This window comes from Palaemon carinicauda, chromosome 21 (assembly GCF_036898095.1).
Source record: "Palaemon carinicauda isolate YSFRI2023 chromosome 21, ASM3689809v2, whole genome shotgun sequence".
In the NCBI taxonomy this organism is placed as follows: domain Eukaryota; kingdom Metazoa; phylum Arthropoda; class Malacostraca; order Decapoda; family Palaemonidae; genus Palaemon; species Palaemon carinicauda.
Genome location: NC_090745.1, coordinates 88,718,215 through 88,741,021, shown reverse-complemented (window position 1 = coordinate 88,741,021; position 22,807 = coordinate 88,718,215). Strand labels below are relative to the sequence as shown.

The window sequence follows — 22,807 nt, the reverse complement described above, 5'->3', positions numbered from 1 at the left end:
CAAATCAATTAGATTTTGAATAAAATGCATTGAAGTACAAGTACACACTGGAGTTATAAGCAAAATAAGACTGCTTGGCGTGACGAACGCTTACTTGTTTACTTGTTTTGGGTTTAAATCCAACCCTCCACTGAAGTCGAGTGAACTACTTCTCGGGCGGGTCCATATCAATCATCTAACGAATTTTTTTCATTATAACTTATACAATTCTTTGATTGTAGCATCTTCCAAATCATATAATCTTGTGAAAAGTAATGTCTTTAGTTCTTCTTGAATTCAATTGCTCCCTTTAGGTCCTTCATTTCAGTTGGCAGTTTATTATAATTAATGTCTAGGCGCACAGTAGCTAAAAGCCCTTTCACCAAATTTACTATTTGTTCTTGGTTCAGATAGTCTGTTTGTCACTCATGTGTCTTATGTTAACATTTGTTTCTAGTTCTAGTTTGTTCAGGCATTCTTTTAGATATTTTGGTTCAGTATCTTAAACGTTAGTAAGAGTAGCTTGTATTCAATTCTCGCCATTACCGGCAGCCAGTGTAATTTAATTAGTGCAGGGGTAACTCTATCCCTATTGTGTAGTCCTTTTATTAATCTAGCATCTCTGTTTTGTACTCTCTGAATTTTCTTCAGCTGATAATTTGGTAAGCCATAGAACAGTGAGTTGCAGTAATCAATTCTTGAAAATATGTGGTGATTAATGAGTATGGCCATAGATTTTTCATTTAAGTATTTACTAATAAATGCTATGTTTTTAATATGATAGTTACAATTTCTTACCATATTATTTATATGTTCATTCATTGTCAGTCTATCATCCATGATTACTTCAAGATTTCTGACAGATTTCTTTAGGTCAATGATCGATTGACCTATTCAATTCTTTGGAAGCATTCGATTCTTTTTATATCTTTTTCATTTCCAAAAATAATACATTCACTTTTATCTTCATTGAGATTGAGCTTTTTTGTTAACATCCAAGCCTTAATGTCATTCATTATTTTATGTATCTTTCTTTTAGCTTCATCAACTGTGAGTTTCAAGTATATTTACCAGTTAAAATCGTGTAAATTTCAAACAGGAGAGGACCTAGTACACTGCCTTGAGGCACCCCTTTGGTTAGTTTTCTTTTCAAAGATTCAACATTTGATATTACTACTTTAACTTTGCGGTTTTCAAGATAACTCGCAAACCAGGCATATGCTCGTTCTGCAATGCCCACAGCTTTAAGGTCTTCCATGAGATATGTATGTTCTACTACAGTATCAAATGACGCACTTAGATCAAGCATCACAAGAATGCAACACTTACCATTTGTTATAATTTCTGTTATGTCATTTTTAATCGCTAACACTGTTGTTTCTGTGGGGTAATTTTCTCTGTATGCAGATTGATCATCGGGTATGACATTAGATTGTTTCAGATGTTTCCAGGATTGTTCGTATACAGCAGTTTCAATAATTTTCGAAAAATATGACAGATTTGATATAGGCCTATATGAACTTAAATTGTCTGTATCACCTTTTCCTTTATAGACAGGCTTGATGCATGCAACTTTCTCATTATCATGCCCCGTCCAGTTTCAATATTGTTAGCAGTCATAATAAAGCAAATAGCAGTATTAATTGTAATCGTAGTAGTATCAGCATTGAAATGCGCATTCCACTGATGAAGTAGAACCGAAGAGCAAGACAAGAGGTCAAAGTAGGTCATAGGTCAGTTATGAATTTGTTACCGCTGGCCATTGTTTTGCAATCTCATCTAAATACTTTATATTTTGAGCTTTATTGGGAGTCCCTTTCGTGCTAATTACTTTTGCTATTTTTTCGTATAAATCTTTATAATCTTTAAGCGTTTGAATCAATGTGGCTTCTTAAGTACCAAAATAGGTAATGTGAGATCAGTCTTCTAATAATAAATATTTTAAATCCTGACTTGGTAGTATATAATTTAGGAGCGTGAATGTAATGCTAATATCCATGTCTTAATGTGGGATACATACTTGTCGTTAAGTTTTGAACTACTGAAGCTTAAATTTGAAGGGTTTGTGTTTCGTGTTCAAGTAGTACTAATTTGTGAGAGAGAGAGAGAGAGAGAGAGAGAGAGAGAGAGAGAGAGAGAGAGAGAGAGAGAGAGAGAGAGAGAGAGAGAGAGAGATGGCCTATATATAAAATTGGAGTGGGTCTAGTGATTTGAAATAATTTCTAAAGTAAACATGTTACGTAAATATTTATTGGAACCCTGTTTCAAACTTCAAGCTAGATAATTTCTCTTAAAAGATCTAACTTTTAATTTTGCGGACAAATGGTTCGTAAGGAGAAAGATTTTAGTCGTTAATATCCATTACGAGATGTCTTGAATTTCTACCTAATAAAGATGTTACAATTACTTACAGGTGTGTTATCTCAAAATCTATTTTTTCTTTAAGAAAAAATATTAAATGAGCAAGATTTCAAATATTCAGATTATCTGGCATGATGACTTGTTCTTTTCTTAGTTCGATTAACCAATGTTTCGTGTCCTGTCCAGGCATATAAGAGTCTTTTTTCGAATTAAAATTAAGATGAATTGAAACACTGAAAATACTTATTTAATTGTAGTGAAGTATGTTCTGCAATAGCATTCTGCATTTCGCTAGTCACAAATTTTCTGTTGCAGCTGTAGAAACGAAACTAGCTTCATTTTTTGCTAAAGCTGCTTTTTCGGTGTTATCAGATTACATAACAGATTTGCCACACACTAATCAAAATCTTGCTAGCTTAATGATGCTCAGTAGAGATGTTTACATGGTATATTGTATTATATTAATCATAAACTTTGGAATAGTTGCGTTATGATAGTGTTGACTTAACAACTGAAAGTACCCTGCCGTGTGATTCTCCAAATACTTAAAAATTATCTTTACTCTGCAAACATCAAGTTGAGTTAATTGCTTAAATTAAAGGTTCTTTAAAAATATCTAAACCTAAGCACAGACAGAACTTCATTACTTTTCAAGATAACGTCTACAAAGGGTATTTTTGGGGTACATTGTTCGTTGATTTGCTATTTATGAGTTATACAAATTGGGTAATTTATAATGTTGCATTCATACCCATAAAATTAATACCAATTTCCCTTTGATCAATAGCCTTTGTCCTTATGTATTAAACTAATATGCTTTGTTTGTTTTTCCTTCAGTTGCTGATAGGACTTTTTAAAGCCTGGGATTAAGTTTTCTTAAATGTATGAGCAGCTAGTGCTTGTCATTTTCGACAGTCCTTTGCATTTGCAAACTTTCGACACCCTTCCTTCAGTACAGAAAGTTTGATCAGAGGTAATTTGTCCTTTGTCATCAACAGTAATTTACCAACTAGAGAAACCAACCTTAAATACTATGAGAATTCCGAGAGCTTCTCCCGAGGCCAATAATTTGACAAATCGTGTGATACAAAAAGCTTGTAGTGTTATACTTTAATAGAATTTATTATTCCTGGTGCCTACCTTCCAAAAGTAATTAAAGCAAATGGATAAGATGGTAACACGACGATGAGTGGCATTCAAAGACTTGTTACCGCCATTTGAAATAACCTTAGGAAATATGACCTAACAGAAAATCTAACAATCGTCTGTATATTACATTTCAATTGTGTGCGAAGGGAAACTAAATGAAAAACTCCAAAAAAGATATTGCTCTGCATTATATTATATAGTCCTTGTATAAACTGATATCCTGGGTAGATGAATATAGCTGTTATTCAGAACTGGTTATGGTACCACCGTAATCTGTTGTTTTGTTTAAGTTGTCCTCATAGGGGGCAGCGCCATCGGTGTAACATTCTTGGTTGTATGCAGGGTTACTTTAATGACTTGCTTTATATCCTTCTACTATACTTATATTCCCGCTTCCTTTCTTCCATCTTGTTGTCCATCCTCTTGTAACTTATATTTAGCAGTGTAGCTGCAGGATTTTTCCAGAGTTTCGTTTGGAAGGTGAAAGGCCTCTTGGGCCCCATCGCTGGGTTACATAGCCAAATTTCATATTTAATTTCGTGCATCATTTTTCCGTAATACTCCATTCCTTCTTGTCCAGGTCTAGAGCCAAATTTCATATTTAATTTCGTGCATCATTTTTCCGTAATACTCCATTCCTTCTTGTCCAGGTCTAGATGCTGCAATGTTAACTTTTAATTAGCAACTGCCTTAATAATATTCCAATAGATTAGTATTGATGAATTGCGCGTAGTTAAGAAATTTTCTGTTTTTCCATTATAGGTAAAAAAAAAAAAAATACTCCATGACAGATTTTTGGCCTGGTTATTTCCTGTTTAGAGCAATTTACTATTTCTAAAATAGAAAACGGGAGGGTGAAGTATAAAAAGGCTATTAGGAAAGTATTCTGTAGAACATGCTTGTGAAATTCCCTTTTTTTTGTAGGACAGCAGTGCTAAAACGTCAATATATGACTCTCAAAACTCCCACTATAATAGTTATACCCTTTTGGTATTTCTGAAATGCTTGTCATTGATCGTAATTCTCGACTCGTCCCAGAACATGAATTAAGTCCCTTTTACTCTTCCATTTTTAACTCAATATTTTATAAAACTCCTAATGATTTTTTACTTTTTTGTAAATTGAAATTCCTCAAGTTCCTAGTTGTTCTACTGATATTCTTGCGTAATGACCCTGGTAATTACGTTTTATGTTTCCTCCGTATTTTTTTCCTTCGTAAGCTTTGTGGATAGGACGGTAAGTACGAGAACTATACGCCTTAAAGCTTACAAAATACTTTTTTTCTTTCTTTTTGAGATTGGTAGACGTATAACCCAATAGTCAGATTCGAATCTTAATACCACTCTGCTGGTTATATAAACAACCTGGGTGTACCCTGTAACATTCTCTCTCTCTCTCTCTCTCTCTCTCTCTCTCTCTCTCTCTCTCTCTCTCTCTCTCTCTCTGTTATCCTTATTTCATGGTCGGTTGCACATCAGGCATGGTTTATCTGGCAAAGTTTTTACGACCGCATATTCCCTTGCAGTCATCAAACACTGTTATTGGCGGTGGCCTAACCTTTGACTAAATAGTCCAACTGTAAGGCAGCAGTTTTCACAGTTATAAGTAGTGGGCCTAGCCTTTTGCTAAAAATTAAGCCTGCAAAGCAGCAGCTGTCCTATTAGTCTATTTCAACGACACACAGCATATACAGTGGTAGTATTCTTAAACCCTTGCCACAAGGCTTTGTGTGTGTGTGTAAGCGGATATATTTCATACTTTGATTTCTAAGATTGGTGGCCTGGCCGTAGCGTCCTTGCCTGGTGATTGCTAGACTGTGGTTCGAGTCTCGCTCAAGCTCGTTAGTTCCTGTGGTCGCTGCAACTTCACCGTCCTTGTGAGCTAAGGATGGGAGGTTTGGGGGAGCCTATAGGTCTATCTGCTGAGTCATCGGCAGCCATTGCCTGGCTTTCCTTGGTCCTAGCTTGGGTGGAGAGGGGCTTCGGCGCTGATCATATGTATACATGATCAGTCTCTATGGCATTGTCCTGCTTGATAGGGCAGTGTCATTGTTCCTTGCCTCTGCCATTCATGAGTGGCCTTTAAACCTTTAAGGTAGATAATCGAATTGTTAAAACGGGTGTAAGGTTTCACAGGATTTGTGATCTGTGAGTAAAACCTCATATGTATTATTGAATTTATAATAGAATGTATTAATGAAAGACTCAGAAAGGGCACTGAAACTGCAATATTTGATCTTCCTCTGTTCAGCTCGGTTAGTCCATGTTTCAAGGACATCAGGAGACTTGAAACTGAGGCCGTTCGAAATAAGAAATGTATTTGATCATACTAAGAATTTCGGTATTAATCGAAGTCAGTACATTTTTTGGAATGTTTTAATGTTTAGTTTGTACCAATAGGATTGGATTGTATGATATAAGGATACTTACATGTTAGTTATTAAATATTGGGTGTTATGAAAGTTTTATCAAGTGTTTTGTATTGTTGCTATTAGCTGTTGTGTGCTATCGCTACGTAAATGGGAGAGCTCCACGAAAAAGAACTTTGTAGTTACAAGGGATAAAATCTGTTTGAATTCTTTATCGATTTTTTTTTTTAGTTTTTTTGAAAATAGAAATCTTAACATTCAAAAATTTCCTTCAATCTGATATTTTTTATCCAAAGATAGTAAGATGCATACAAGACCGTATTCTCATTTAATATTCAAAGATTGAAAATCAAATTATAATAATGCAAATATTGATTGAATTTGTTACTTGACGTAGTGATAACTCTGCAATAACATTTAATTCTTTTAATATGTACATGTGATTTGAAAATGTTTGATCATTACCAGTACCATATTATTTAAAGAAAAAAAAAATAGCCTTAAGCCGCAACACTTTTGTTACGCTACATTGATAAATTATTTGAAATAATTTTCTCTCCTCTGGGTTGCTGTTTTATGTATTTAAATTATTCAGGAATTAAATGGTATTAGGATGTCCCTTATGGAAATAGTTGCTGGAAGATCACGTAATGTCGACCAATTCCGTGCAATGGTTTTTTTCTGCAAGATGAAATGCAAAAGCACACACTGGATAGTCGTATTTTATAAATAAATTAAAAAGGTTTTTCTTTAAGATGTAGAATAGTAATCATTCTTGTCCCGAAATAAAAAAAAAAAACCTGTTATATTTTTAGACTTCTTTCTTCCCACCATTCTATACAAATTGAGACTTTATTTTATTGACATGAATGATTTCAGGTTAGACATGAGACTTAGCACCTTTCAAGGATTCCACTCGCTGAGGAACGAAATATTTGCTGTTTGGTTTCCATAATTTGATTTCAACTAATTGTTTCGTCATATTGATAATTATTTCAAATGATAAACTTTCTTTACTAAGCAGTTCTTTATCTAATATACTAATTACAGATATAATGTGCTTTTGGCATTGACTAAATGGCAGTAGGAAGATTCCAATGAAACCAGTGATTAGATGGAGTGAATATCCAACGAATTCTGTACAATTGCTTAATATCGAAAGATAAAAGTATAGCCACGCACTTGGTACTTTTAACATCACAAAGCTATTCAAAAGGTAAGGTTCATTAACTATAGTTGAATTACATAATCAATTTACCCAGTTGTATTAAAAATACTGACAATCCTTCCCTTAATTTTAAGTTTATTTTCTCACATGAATTAAGCCTCCACCTGAAACTTCAAAATCTATTCTCCTACTAGATTAGCAACATCATCTTTGACACCTTGTGAGAAGTTGATTATATTTGGTTCCTAGGTTTTCCACTAAGTTGTTGATACTAGTACGACTGAGTTTTTCTTGAAAGGAGTGTTGGTTGTTTACTTAAGTTACGTAGCTTTAAATATGCTGCAAGGGCTGTTTTCACTTAATTCCTTATAAATATTTTTATTTAGAGATTTCATCATTAACGCTGTATATCGAAAATAAAACTGATCTTACATAGTACCACCATATGAATAATCATATTTCATTCCAGTCATTGTATAATGGATATACTCAAGTTTGTCTTCTGAGACCTTGTTTCAGACACGTTTGTCTTCTGAGTTTAAGACACGTATGTCTTCTGAGTTTAAGACACGTATGTCTTCTGAGTTTAAGACACGTATGTCTTCTGAGTTTAAGACACGTATGTCTTCTGAGTTTAAGACACGTATGTCTTCTGAGTTTAAGACACGTATGTCTTCTGAGTTTAAGACATGTTTGTCATCTGAGTTTAAGACATGTTTGTCATCTGAGTTTGACAGGTTTGTCTTCTGATAGTTTGCTTCAGACAGCTTTGATATCTGAAAGTTTTTTTTTCAGACATTTCTGTTTTATGAGTCAATATCAGACAAGTTTGTTGTTTTAGAGTATGTTTCAGACAGGTTTGAGTTTTGAGTTTATTTAAGACGTTTGTCTAACGAGATTTTGTTTCAGACAGGTTTGTCTTCTAATACTTTTTTCAGACAGGGTTGTCTTCAAAGTTTTTCAGACAGGTTTGTCTATAGAGTTTTTTCAGACAGCTTTGTCTGCTGAGAGTTTGTTCAACATAGGTTTGTCTTTTGAGAGTTTGCTACAGACAGGTTTGTCTTTTGAGCATTTGCTACAGACAAGTTTGTCTTTTGAGCATTTGCTACAGACAGGTGTTTGTCTTTTGAGCATTTGCTACAGACAGGTGTTTGTCTTTTGAGCATTTGCTACAGACAGGTGTTTGTCTTTTGAGCATTTGCTACAGACAGGTGTTTGTCTTTTGAGCATTTGCTACAGACAGGTGTTTGTCTTTTGAGCATTTGCTACAGACAGGTGTTTGTCTTTTGAGCATTTGCTACAGACAGGTGTTTGTCTTTTGAGCATTTGCTACAGACAGGTGTTTGTCTTTTGAGCATTTGCTACAGACAGGTGTTTGTCTTTTGAGCATTTGCTACAGACAGGTGTTTGTCTTTTGAGCATTTGCTACAGACAGGTGTTTGTCTTTTGAGCATTTGCTACAGACAGGTGTTTGTCTTTTGAGCATTTGCTACAGACAGGTTTGTCTTTTGAGCATTTGCTACAGACAGGTTTGTCTTTTGAGCATTTGCTACAGACAGGTTTGTCTTTTGAGCATTTGCTACAGACAGGTTTGTCTTCTGAAAGTTTGTTTCACATAGGTTAGTTTCTTGAGAGTTTGTTTCAAACAGGTTTGGCTTTTGAGATTGTTTCAGACATGTTTGGTCTTTTGAGTTTGTTTCAGGCAGGTTTGTCTTTCGATTGTTTTTTCAGAAAAGTTTGTTGGTTGAGTTTGTTTTTCAGACGAGTGTTTTTTCTGAAAGTTTGTCGTTTGAGTGTGTGTCAGATCGATATGTTTTCTGAAAGTTTGTCGTTTGAGTGTGTTTCAGATGGGTATGTTTTCTGAAAGGTTATTTTATACAAGTTTGTCTTCAGAAAGTTGATTTGTCATGTTTGGGTTCCGAAATTTCAGACATGCCACTCTTCCGAGAGTTTTTTGTAGACAATGTTTGTCCTCTGAGACCTTATTTGAGACATGTTTGTCTTCTGAAAGTTTGTATCAGATAGGTTTGTCTTCTGAGCATTTGCCCCACACAGGTTTATCTTCTGAGAGGTTGCTCCACTCAGGTTTGTCTTCTGAGCATTTGTTACACACAGGTTTGTCTTCTGAGTATTTGCCACACACAGGTTTGTCTTCTGAGCATGTGTTACACACTGGTTTGTCTTCTGAGAGGTTGCTCCACTCAGGTTTGTCTTCTGAGAGTTTGCTCCAGACAGGTTTGTTTTCTGAGAGTTTGCTCCAGACAGGTTTGTCTACTGGGAGTTTGCTCCAGACAAGTTTGTCTACTGGGAGTTTGCTCCAGACAAGTTTGTCTACTGGGAGTTTGCTCCACTCAGGTTTGTCTACTGAGCGTTTGCTCCACACAGGTTTGTCTACTGAGCGTTTGCTCCACACAGGTTTGTCTTCTGAGCGTTTGCTCCACACAGGTTTGTCTACTGAGCGTTTGCTCCACACAGGTTTGTCTACTGAGCGTTTGCTCCACACAGGTTTGTCTACTGAGCGTTTGCTCCACACAGGTTTGTCTTCTGAGCGTTTGCTCCACACAGGTTTGTCTTCTGAGCGTTTGCTCCACACAGGTTTGTCTTCTGAGCGTTTGCTCCACACAGGTTTGTCTTCTGAGCGTTTGCTCCACACAGGTTTGTCTTCTGAGCGTTTGCTCCACACAGGTTTGTCTTCTGAGCGTTTGCTCCACACAGGTTTGTCTTCTGAGCGTTTGCTCCACACAGGTTTGTCTTCTGAGCGTTTGCTCCACACAGGTTTGTCTTCTGAGCGTTTGCTCCACACAGGTTTGTCTTCTGAGCGTTTGCTCCACACAGGTTTGTCTTCTGAGCGTTTGCTCCACACAGGTTTGTCTTCTGAGCGTTTGCTCCACACAGGTTTGTCTTCTGAGCGTTTGCTCCACACAGGTTTGTCTTCTGAGCGTTTGCTCCACACAGGTTTGTCTTCTGAGCGTTTGCTCCACACAGGTTTGTCTTCTGAGCGTTTGCTCCACACAGGTTTGTCTTCTGAGCGTTTGCTCCACACAGGTTTGTCTACTGAGCGTTTGCTCCACACAGGTTTGTCTTCTGAGCGTTTGCTCCACACAGGTTTGTCTTCTGAGCGTTTGCTCCACACAGGTTTGTCTTCTGAGCGTTTGCTCCACACAGGTTTGTCTTCCGAGCGTTTGTTCCACACAGGTTTGTCCTCTTGAGCATTTGCTCCACACAGGTTTGTCTTTGGAGAGTTTGCTCCATACAGCTGTCTTCGGAGAGTTTGCACCAGACAAGTTTGTCTTTGGAGAGTTTGCTCCATACAGCTGTCTTCAGAGAGTTTGCACCAGACAAGTTTGTCTTTGGAGAGTTTGCTCCATACAGCTGTCTTCAGAGAGTTTGCACCAGACAAGTTTGTCTTTGGAGAGTTTGCTCCATACAGCTGTCTTCAGAGAGTTTGCACCAGACAAGTTTGTCTTTGGAGAGTTTGCTCCATACAGCTTTGTCTTCGGAGAGTTTGCACCAGACAAGTTTGTCTTTGGAGAGTTTTATCATTATTACTTGCTAAGCTACAACCCTAGTTGGAAAAGCAAGATGCTATAAGTCCAGGGGCCCCAACAGGGAAAATAGCACAGTGAGGAAAGGAAACAAGAAAAAATATATTTTAAGAACAATGACATTTAAATAAATATTTCCTATGAAAACTTTTAACAAAACAAGAGGAAGAGAAACGAGATAAAATAGTGAGCCCGAATGACTCTCAAGCAAGAGAACTCTAACCCAAGACAGTGGAAGACCATGGTACAGAGGCTATGACACTATCCTAGGCTAGAGAACAATGGTTTGATTTTGGAGTGTCCTTCTCCTAGAAGAGCTGCTTACCATTGCTAGTCTCTCTTCTACCCTTACCAAGAGGAAAGTTATGACATCTAAATAAATATTTCCTATATAAACTATGAAAACTTTAACAAAACAAGAGGAAGAGAAACGAGATAAAATAGTGAGCCCGAATGTACTCTCAAGCAAGAGAACTCTAACCCAAGACAGTGGAAGACCATGGTACAGAGGCTATGACACTATCCTAGGCTAGAGAACAATGGTTTGATTTTGGAGTGTTCTTCTCCTAGAAGAGCTGCTTGCCATTGCTAGAGTCTCTTCTACCCTTACCAAGAGGAAAGTAGCCACTGGACAATTACAGTACAGAAGTTAACCCCTTGGCTGAAGAAAAAAATGTTTGGTTATCACAGTGTTGTGAATGAGGACAGAGGAGAATCTGTAAAGAATAGGCTAGACTATTCGGTGAATGTGTAGGCAAAGGAAAAGAATCGTAACCAGAGAGAAGAATCCAATGCAGTACTGTCTGGCCAATCAATGGACCCTATAACTCTGCAGTGGTAGTATCTCAACGGGCGGCTGGTGCCTTGGCCAAACAGGTTTGTCTTCAAAGAGTTTGCTCCATACAGCTTTGTCTTTGGAGAGTTTGCTCCAGACAGGTTTGTGTTCTACCACAGGTATGCCTTTTGAGAGTCTGTTTCACACAGGTTTACTTTGATATTTTGTTTCTAACAGGTTTGTGTCTTCTGAGAGTTTGTGCTACACAGCTTTGTCTTCTGAAAGTTTGCTCCAAGATATTAGCGACAGGGGTGGAGTAAGAAAATGGCAAATATATTTATTGATCATGCCATTTAATTATTACGACCATTGTTGAATTGCTACCATATAAAAGGCATTACTGCTGACAGAAATGAGTTTTGGATATTGAGAAGTGTATTTTTAAGAACTGTGCTTGTTTCAGATGATGGCACCTTCCAGTTGGTGAAAAATAGCAGAAATAAGTAATGGGCTACAATTCATCTAGTTTACATATTGGACTGATGACTAGTTATATAGAGAGATGTCATTTACAAATAAGGTAAGAGCACAGACTTCAAGACATCTCATCTGGAATCTCAAATTTTAAGTAACTATATTAAGCTCAGTGTTGTTGCCACAATTCAAGGTTTTCCCCAATTGAATAAAATTTAATAACATTTCGGAGCAATGACCTTTATTGATTAATAAACATTTTATATTATACAAGAAATTTAAAATAATTCTAGCTAAAGACCAAAAACAGAACATGTTGGGAGATCCAATTTGTCTCTGCCTAAGACTTTCATAATAGTTTGTTTTCTTCGATGGAGTCTGGTAGAAGTATTCTCAACCGCAAGATACCTGTAGAAACGAGCTTCTGAGGAACACAACAAAAGCCCGGATATACAGGGTAGTTTACGGTTGTGGATAAGATAACTTGATGGAAGGTTTTCTGAAAATAAATCTGCCAAATTTTCAAGTAGAAATTCATTTATATTTGTTGAGAAGAAGAATAATGTTTTGAGAAGAAGAATATTGTTTAAAGAGAGGTGGAGATAAACAGAGGAGAGATAGTTAGTTTAAACTGCGAAAGAAAATAAATAAAAGCATACTTACTTGAAGTAAAGGGGATGGTGGATTAAATAGTTAATGTATATGATGGAAGAAATTAAAGGGGAAAAAAGCAGGTATAGAGCTTTTAAGAGAGCAACCTTGCACCTCCCAATTTTTTTTAATGCATGACAAGGAGATAATCTGGAATCATTGATCATCCTCAAAATTTTAAGAGAGAAGCCATTTATTTTCTTCTGAAAGAAATACACGGGAGTCAGTAGGCAAGGAAGTTCTCACTAGGCAGCATGTGTTTCTTCATCTTAACGCCATAAACCAAGACACTTGGAAGCCGCAGGTATAGGGTATGACTGAAAAAAATAATAAAATTTGTCAGCACTATGGAAAAGGACATAGAAAGTAGAAAAAAATTATTTGCTTCAAATATATTTATATGGAAATTATGTAGTAACTCCACTGATTTTATATCAAAGCTGCACAGCCTAGTCCAAATAATTTTTACACTATCCAGAAGACCTCAAGCTATTTATGTGGGATTACAATTATATACAGTAGTTTATAAATTCTTTTACTTGCTAAATTTTAATTCGTTCACAAATAATCTTTTACTTGCTAAATTTTAATTCGTTCACAAATAATCTGTAGAAATTTGTGTACATGGTTATATAGGTCTTAAATTTCTGTATAAATTTTAATAATTAGTGATCAACAAAATCATGTGTAGGTCTTTATTTTTACTTTTTTTCCAACAGCTAACAATAATCTGAAATCACTATCTGGAAAACTGTAGCAACCACTCGTGCAAAAGAAACTAAGGAGAAATACTGGCAAGAAGGTTACAGGTGTGCTTCTCTTGTAACTAAACTACAACATTAGCAGACTTGAATGGGCCTACATTGAGTGTTGGAAAACTCACAACTATATCACCCTAAACATAAGGTAGAAAGAAACCCCCATGAGAGCCTGCACAGTATTACCACCTATGAAGGAGCAGCTGAAACCTGGAGAATATATCAACACCACTGATAAACGAGACAGGGACGCTTGAAGAGATTAGTATACAAGAGGAGATCAAATAATCTTTGAAATGCTATGAAGATGGCAAGACTGAGATAGGGGTACCAAAAACACCAGCACCTCAAGACAGACGAGTAAAGTGAAAAGTTGCTTACAACATAATGTCCACCACTTATGATAGAAAAAAAAACATCAAGGCACAAAGAGTGACTATGCATACCTTAACACAACCAAATGCCTTCGCCATAGAAACCCAAATCCCGAGAAGCCTTCACCATTTGAAACCCAAATCAGAGATACCTTTGCCATTTGAAATCCAAATCAGAGGTCCCTTTGCCACTGAGGACAAGGAAATCCAGAGATGCCTGTGCCGCATTCGCCATTGAAGACCACCAAATCAGAGATGCCTGTGCCGCATTTGCCTTTGAAGACCACCAAATCAGAGAAGCTAGTGCCACCTTCGTCATTTTAGACACCAAATCAGGTGTGTGTGCCGCCTTAGTCATTGAAGAACACCAAATCCAGAGAGGTGCCTTCACCATTGCAGACAACCAAATCCAGAGAGAGAAGCGCCTTCGCTATTAAAGACCATAAATCCATAGCGAAATCTTCGCCTTTGAAGACCACCAAATCAGAGAGGTGTATGCCACAGTAGTCATTGAAGACCACCAAATCCAGAGAGGTGCCTTCTCTTTTGCAGACAACCAAATCCAGAGAGAGAGAGGCGCCTTCGCCATTGAGACCACAAATCAGAGAAGGTGTATGCCGCAATAGTCATTGAAGACCACCAATTCCAGAGAGGCGCCTTCTCTTTTGCAGACCACCAAATCCAGAGTAACGCCTTCACCATTGCAGACAACCAAATCCAGAGCGGCACCTTTGCCATTGCAGACCAGTACATCCAGATATGGTGCCTTTGCTGTTACAGACCACAAAATTAAGAGATGCCTTCTCTTTGGCTTTGCAGACCACCAAATCCGGAGTGACACCTTCCCCATTAAAGACCACCAAACCCAGAAAGGAGTCTTTGTCATTACAGACCACCAAATCCACAGAGTGACGCCTTACCCATTGAAGACCTCTGAACCCAGAAAGGAGTCTTTGCTACTAAAGACCACCAAATCCAGAGAGGCGCCTTCTCTTTTGCAGACACCAAATCTAGAGAGAAGTGCCGAAACCATTGCAGACCACCAAATCCAGAGTGACACCTTCCCCATTGAAGAAAACCACCAAACCCAGAGTGACACCTTCCCCATTGAAGAAGACCACCAAACCCAAAAAGGAGATCTCCGCCATTGCAGACCACTACATCCTGATAGGTGCTGTTGCCATTGAAGACCACCAAACCCAGAAAGGTACCTTCGCCGTTGCAGAGAACCAAATCAAGAGCGACATCTTCGCCACTGAAGACCACTAAATCCAGATAGGCGCCTTTGCCATTGAAGACAACCAAATCCAGAGCGGCATCTTCGCCATTGAAGACCACTACACCCAGAGAGCCGCCATCACCATTGAAAACCACCAGATCAGACAAGTGTGTGCTGCAATGGTCATTGAAGACCATCAAATCTAGAATGACACCTTCCCCATTGCAGACCACCACCACCAGATCAGACAAGTGTGTGCCGCAATAGTCATTGAAGACCACCAAATCTAGAATGACACCTTCCCCATTGCAGACCACCACCACCAAATCCAGAAAGGAGGCTTTGCCATTGAAGACCACCCAATCCAGAGAGGCATCTTCTCTATTGAAGACCACCCAATCCAGAGAGGCATCTTCTCTTTTGATAACCACCAAATCAGAGGTGTGTGTTCTGCATTATTCATTGAAGACCACCAAATTCAGAGAGGTGCTTTATCAATTGAAGACCACCAAACCCAGAAAGGAGTCTTTGCCACTGAAGACCACCAAATCCCAGAGAGGCGCCGCCATTGCAGACCTCCAAATCCAGAGAGGTGCCTTCTCTTTTGCAGACACCAAATCCAGAGTGACGCCTTCCCTATTGAACACCACCAAATCCAGAGAAGTGCCTTCCCCATTGAGACCACAAATCAGAGAGGTGTATGCCACAATAGTCATTGAAGACCACCAATTCCAGAGAGGCGCCTTCACCATTGCAGACAACCAAATCCAGAGCGGCACCTTTACCATTGCAAACCAGTACATCCAGAAATGGTGCTTTTGCTGTTACAGACCACCAAACCCAGAAAGGAGTCTTCGCAGTTGCAGACAGCCAAATCCAGAGAGAGGCGCCTTTGCCATTGCAGCCAACCAAATCCAGAGAGTCATTGAAGACCACTAAATCCAGATAGGTGCCTTTGCCGTTACAGACCACCAAATCAAGAATGGTGCCTTCTCTTTTGCAGACCACAATTAAGAGAGACACCTTTCTCTATGGCTTTGCAGACCACCAAATCCGGAGTGACGCCTTTCCCATTAAAGACCACCAAACCCACAGAGTGGCGTCTTTGCCATTGCAGACCACCAAAGAGCCGTGTGCTGCCATTGTCATTGAAGACCACCAAATCCAGAGCGGCACCTTCCTTCTCCACTGTAGACCACCAAATCAGAGGTGTGCGCCGCCTTAGTCATTGACGACCACAAATCCAGAGAGGTGCCTTCTCTTTTGCAGACCACTGAATCCAGAAAGGTGCCTTCTCTTTTGCAGAGCACCAAATCCAGGGAGGCGCCATCGCCATTGCAGACCACAAAATCACAAGCCTGTGCCGCATTAGCCATTTTAGACCACCAAATCAGAGAAGCGAGTGTCGCCTTCTCCATTGAAGACCACTAAATCAGAGAGGCACCTTCACTTTTGCAGACACCAACTCTCGAGAGGCTTTTTCACCATTGAAGACCACCAAATCAGAATACCCTGTGCCGCCATCACCATTGAATTCCACAAGATCAGAAAGATGTATGCCGCAATAGTCATTGAAGACCACCAAATCCAGAGAGGCGCCTTCTCTTCTGCAGACCACCAAACCCAGAAAGGCACCTTCGCCATTGAAGACCACCCAATCCAGAGAGGCATCGTCTCTATTGATAACCACCAAATCAGAGTTGTGTGTGCCGCCTTATTCATTGAAGACCACCAAATCCAGAGAGGGGCTTTCTCATTTATAGACCAGCAAATCCAGAGAGGGGCTTTCTCATTGCAGACCACCAAATCCAGAGAGACGCCTTCCCCAAGACCACCGAACCCAGAAAGGAGTCTTTGCCACTGAAGACCACCAAATCCAGAGAGGCGCCGCCATTGCAGACCTCCAAATCCAGAGAGGTGCCTTCTCTTTTGCAGACACCAAATCTAGAGAGGTGCCTTTGCCATTGCAGACCTCCAAATCCAGAGAGGTGCCTTCTCTTTTGCAGACACCAAATCTAGAGAGAGGCGCCTTCACTTTTGCAGAGCACCAAATCCAGAGTGACGCCTTCCCTATTGAACACCACCAAATCCAGAGAAGTGCCTTCGCCATTGAGACCACAAATCAGAGAGGTGTATGCCACAATAGTCATCATTCAGGACCACCAAATCCAGAGAGGCGCCTTCTCTTTTGCAGACCACCAAATCCAGAGAGGCGCCTTCTCTTTTGCAGACCACCAAATCCAGAGCGGCACCTTTGCCATTGCAAACCAGTACATCCAGAAATGGTGCTTTTGCGACCACTAAACCCAGAAAGGAGTTCGCAGTTGCAGACAACCAAATCCAGAGATAGGCGCCTTTGCCATTGCAGCCAACCAAATCCAGAGAGGCGCCTTCTCTTTTGCAGACCATCAAATCCAGAGTGACACCTTTGCCATTGAAGACCACAAACCCAGAGAGGCACTTTTGCCATTGCAGACCACTACATTCAGATAGGTGCCTTTGCCATTGCAGACCACCAAATCCAGAGAGGCCTCTTCGCCATAGTGACACCTTCCCCATTGAAGACCACTAAATCCAGAGAGGCATCACCACCAAATGAGACCACCAAATGAGAGGTGTGTTCCGCCTTAGTCATTGGAGACCACCAAATCCAGAGAGATGCCTTTTCTTTTGCAAACAACCCAATCCAGAGTGACACCATTCCAGATCACTACATCCAGAAAGGAGCCTTTGCCGTTACAGACCACCTAGTCAAGAGGGGCGCCTTCTCTTTTGCAGAGCACCAAATTCAATGTGATGCCTTCCCCATTGAAGAAGACCACCAAACCCAAAAAGAAGTCTTCGCCATTGCAGACCACTACATCCTGATAGGTGCCGTTGCCATTGAAAACCACCAGATCAGACAAGTGTGTGCCGCAGTAGTCATTGAAGACCACCAAATCTAGAATGACACCTTCCCCATTGCAGACCACCACCACCAAATCCAGAGATCTTCTCTATTGATAACCACCAAATCAGAGGTGTGTGCGCTGCCTTTTTCATTGAAGACCACCAAATCCAGAAAGGTGCTTTCTCATTTGCAGAGCACTAAATTCAGAGTGACGCCATAACGAACCCAGAAAGGAGTCTTTGCCACTGAAGACCACCAAATCCAGAGAGGCGCGGCGCCATTGCAGACCTCCAAATCCAGAGAGGCGCCTTCTCTTTTGCAGACCACCAAATCCAGAGAGGCGCCTTTGCCATTGCAGACCACCAAATCCAGAGAGGCGCCTTCACTTTTGCAGACCACCAAATCCAGAGAGGCGCCTTCTCTTTTGCAGAGCACCAAATCCAGAGAGGCCTTTTCACCATTGAAGACCACCAAATCAGAGAAGCCTGTGCCGCCATCACCATTGAAGACCACGAGATCAGAGAGATGTATGCTGCAATAGTCATTGAAGACCACCAAATCCAGAGAAGCACTTGCTCTTTTGCAGACCACCAAATCCAGAGCGACACGTTCGCCATTGAAAACCACCATATCAGAGAGGTGTATGCCACAATAGTCATTGAAGACCACCAAATCCAGAGAAGCGCTTCCTCTTTTGCAGAGCACCAAATTCAGAGTGACACCTTCCGCATTGTAGACCACCAAACCTTGGAGTCTTCGCTATTGCAGACCACATCCTCATAGGTGCAAGTTCCCATTGAAGACCACCAAATCCAGAGAGGCGCCTTCACTTTTGCAGAGCACCAAATCCAGAGATGCCTCTTCGCCATTGAAGACCAAAAGATAAGAGAGAGGTGTGTGATGCCTTTGCCATTACAGACCACCAAATCCAGAGAGAGGTGCCTTTGCCATTGCAGACCACCAAATCCAGAGAGACATGTTTCACCCTCGCCATTGAAGACCACCAATCCCAGAAAGGAGTCTTCGCCATTGCAGAACACCAACTCCAGAGAGAGGCGCCTTCTCCATTGAGAACCACCAAATTCAGAGGTGTGCCTTCTCTTTTTCACACCACTAAATCCAGAGTGACGCCTTCAATGAAGACCACCAAACCCAGCAAGGAGTCTTTGCCATTGCAGACCACCATATCCAGAGATATCTTCGCCATTGCAGACCATGAAATCCAGAGTGATGCCTTCCCCATTGAAGACCACCAAACCCCAGAAAGGAGTCTTCGCCATTGCAGACCACTACATCCAGAGTGACTCCTTCCCCCTTGCAGACCACCCAACCCAGAAAGGAGTCCTCACCATTGAAAACCAAAAAATCCAGAGCGTCATCTTCGCCATTGCAGACCACTACATCCAGAGCCTTTTGCAGACCACTAAAAAGCACCTTCTCTTTTGCAGACCACTAAATCCAGATAGGTGTCTTTGTCATTGCAAATAACCAAATCCAGAGTGGCGACTTAGCCATTGCAGAGAACCAAATCCAGAGCGGCACCTTCGCCATTGCAGACCACCAAATCCAGAGAGAGAGAGAGAAGAGACGTCTTCGCAATCGAAGACCACCAAACTCATAAAGGAGTCTAAGACTATTGCAGATCACCAAATCCAGACAGAAGCATCATCGCCATTGCAGACAACCAAATCCAGAGAGAGAGAGAGAGAGAGGCGCCTTTGCCATTGAAGACCACCAAATCTGGCATCTTCTCTATTGATGACCACCAAATCCAGAGAGACGCCTTTGCCATTGAAGAACACCAAATCCAGAGAGGTGCCTTCTCCATTCAGGACCACCAAATCCAGAGAGGCGCCATTGCCATTGCAGACCACCAAATCAGAGGAGCATGTGCCGCTTTCGCCATTGAAGAACACAACACCCAGAAAGGAGTTTTCGCCATTGAAGTCCACCAAGTCTTCACCATTGAAGACCACCAAATTTGAAAGGAGTTCGCCATTGCAGACAACCAAATCCCGAGAGAGGCGCCTTTGCCATTGCAGACCACCAAATCAGAGAAGTGCAAAGTGCATTCCCCATCGAAGACCACCGAATCAGAGAGGTTTGTGCCACCTTAGCCATTGAAAACCACCAAATCCCGAAAGAGGTACATTGAAGACCACCAAATCCAGAGAGAGGCCCTCTCGCCATGGCAGACAACCAAACAGAAAGAGAGAGAGGTGCCTTGGCCATTGCAAACCACCAAATCATGGAGACGTGTTCTGCCTTCGCCATTGCAGACCACCAAACCCAGAGAGAAGCACCTTCTCCATTGAGGACCACAAATTCAGAGTCATGTGGCGCCTTCACCATTGAATACCACCAAATCAGAGAGGCGCATTCGCCATTGCAGACCACCAAATCAGAGGTATTATTAGTTTAGACCACTCCACCAATGAAGGTTTATTGATGAGACGATATTATAACTAATATATAGGAGAATGGAATGAGAATGGAAAGTGTCTACGTAGAAACCCTATAACAGAAAAGGTACCACACAAAACAGAGAAAAACAAGTCTCGCACAATTCTACCATTGAAGAAGATAAGCACTATAGAAACAATACAACTTAAGATGAAAAATTTAAGACGGGAAGGGCACAATCTACACAATATTTTAAGATTGTATGTATGAAACACACCACTCTATGCTGCTGCTATCTCCTCTCTTATCTTAGTGTATGCTGTTCTTGTTATCTATATATATTCCACATAAATCCTTTGTTTATTTATTTATTATAGCATACTTTGTTTTGTATTGTCTTTCCCTCAGTATTTTTTAGATTTCTTCCTTTAACTATGTAAATATAAAAGACTGTAAATATAAACAACTACTTTGCAGAATAAATTTAAAAATATACAATTTGTTTATTTGTCCGCCATTTTTATATTAGGAATAATTTAAATCACATTTATTAAGACAATATAAATATGTATAGCCTACATTTTATATAACCTACATTTGAAGGGAGCCAGAGAAACTGAGGCTGCTTTGTTGAAATGGTGCATAACATGGAATGAGACTATGAAGAAAAATATTTGGACAACTTGTATACAAAAAAACCTTCAATTACCTCCTCCAAAATGCTGGGTGGTTTCAATGGCTTTTGAGTTCCATAAACTAACTCCCACAAGCCCTAACAATATATAGAGAAACTTAAAATGTCGACAAATTATAACGTCAAGACAGAGAATTAGGCTAAAATAAATCGACCCTCCCCCTTATGATACAGCTTGGGTTGTGTGATTCAATTGAATCAGACCCCTCCAACGATGTATGAAAAAGCTTAAATCGCCCAAAAACATGCACCATTAGTTTACAAGATAGAATAAAATAAACAAAGTTAACATTGCAAAAGTAGTTAGTTATGAATAGAATAAATCAAACCCACCAATCCAATACAGCAGTTGTGTATAATAGGTAAAATAAAAACTACACCCCCATCAATTCGTCAAATGTTGGATGTTGTGATTAGAATAAGCTTTGAAACCCTCCAACAACCTATCACAGAAGTTGCAGTAATAATAAATAAAAATACCTCTGGAGTTTCACATAAAAAATAAACTCAAACTCCTCTAAGAGTGCAGCAGGTGTTGTGGTTTAAAATAAATTAAAACCCAACATCAATGCAGCAAGAGTAGCGTGTAGAAATACCTCAAACGCCTATAGTCGATTTTTTTAAACCTGGCAAACTTGCACTAAACTTGCACTTAGCTGGTTGTCGCTGATTGGATGAGTGTCGTGTTGTCCGAATATCTCAGTTTGGTTTTCACACTGTTTTAGAATTGTGATTATACAGCCATAGATTGAGATAAGAGGCAAATTATGTAATGTTATGTAAATACCAGTTGTAATAAACGTAAGTATTAAGAAGTTACATACCAAATTATTATATAATAGTTAACAGTTATGAAACAACACTCTCCGAAGCTGTAGACTTGAAATATGTTTCAAACGCATGAAGTTTAATGTTTAAATTTCTAGCTAGATTTTTAGCGCAAACGTGCCATTGGTGGTTTGGAAAAAAGCAAAACGTATTGATTATACATTGCTGAAGGTTGTATAACGCCTAAGAACAAAATACTATCGTAGAAATGTAAGCTTGCCGAAACATTTGGGGTGGAGGAGTTGAGAAAGGAACAGCCGGCGAGTTGTCGTCTGCACACACCGCCACCATCAATCAGCTTAGAATCTGCTATCGAGCAATTGGCTCACTGTCGATTTCACCTATTTCAGCCATGGCCACAAGAGACGATATGGAACAAAGCAAAGATGAAGGCACTTCAAACACCAGGCATATACATGCTGCTGGCAGTAGGCTTACCAGTCAGTGCCGTAATATAATAATGAATGTTTTTCAATATTTCAATTCACAGGGCCCTAGCAAGACAATGAAAGAAATCATTAAGGCAACAGCAACTCAAGTTTCAGAGAGAACTATCTATCGCATCAAATCTGAGAAGATGAAATCTTCAGACGGTATAATTCATTCACCCTTGCCCCGGAAAAGGAAATCGACTGTTGTTGATAATCTTGATAGTTTCGACAGAGATTGTGTTAGGAGAGAGATCCTATCCTTTTATGACAGAGGAGACCTTCCTACATTAGCAAATTTGTTGGCAAAAGTTCGGGAACCTCCTACTAATTTTACTGGTTCGAGAAGTTCCCTCTACAAAATAGTCAGGAATCTTCGTTTTAGGTACAAGAAAGTCACAAGCGGAAGAAAGATACTCATGGAGAGACAGGACATCATTATAACAAGGAACAAGTATCTTAGAGAACTGAAGAGAAATCGAGAGAGTCCAAAGCCAAGACCGGAGGTATTCGTGGACGAGACTTGGGTGAACCAGAACCTCACCGTCGAAAAGTGCTGGACTAATGAAGATGGATCAGTAGGACCGAAAACGAAGTCAGGGAGAGGCTCAAGGTTTATAATAGTACATGCAGGAAGTGATGAGGGTTTTGTACCGGGAGCATTGCTTATGTTCAAATCAAAAAACGGATCAAAGGGTGATTACCATGACTCGATGGATAACGAAAGGTTCAAAATGTGGTTA

General features: G+C 39.8%; 1 protein-coding gene and 2 long non-coding RNA genes across 3 annotated transcripts in view; 2 read left to right on the top strand and 1 right to left on the bottom strand.

Moving 5' to 3' along the window:
• LOC137615319 (uncharacterized) overlaps positions 1-19,174 on the top strand; it is a 63,038-nt gene extending 43,864 nt beyond the window's left edge. The window contains exons 2-4 of the long non-coding RNA XR_011039217.1: positions 6,908-7,073; positions 11,809-11,925; positions 19,160-19,174. This is a non-coding gene — a long non-coding RNA (uncharacterized lncRNA). The remainder of the gene's footprint in view (positions 1-6,907; positions 7,074-11,808; positions 11,926-19,159) is intronic.
• Positions 12,650-22,807, bottom strand: part of LOC137615320 (uncharacterized) — a 45,532-nt gene continuing 35,374 nt past the window's right edge. The window contains exon 3 of the long non-coding RNA XR_011039218.1: positions 12,650-12,787. This is a non-coding gene — a long non-coding RNA (uncharacterized lncRNA). The remainder of the gene's footprint in view (positions 12,788-22,807) is intronic.
• On the top strand, positions 15,113-17,244 carry LOC137615318 (uncharacterized). The gene is made up of 2 exons (XM_068345084.1): positions 15,113-15,413; positions 16,706-17,244. The coding sequence occupies exons 1-2, from the start codon at positions 15,113-15,115 to the stop codon at positions 17,242-17,244; spliced, it is 840 nt and encodes a 279-aa protein (XP_068201185.1).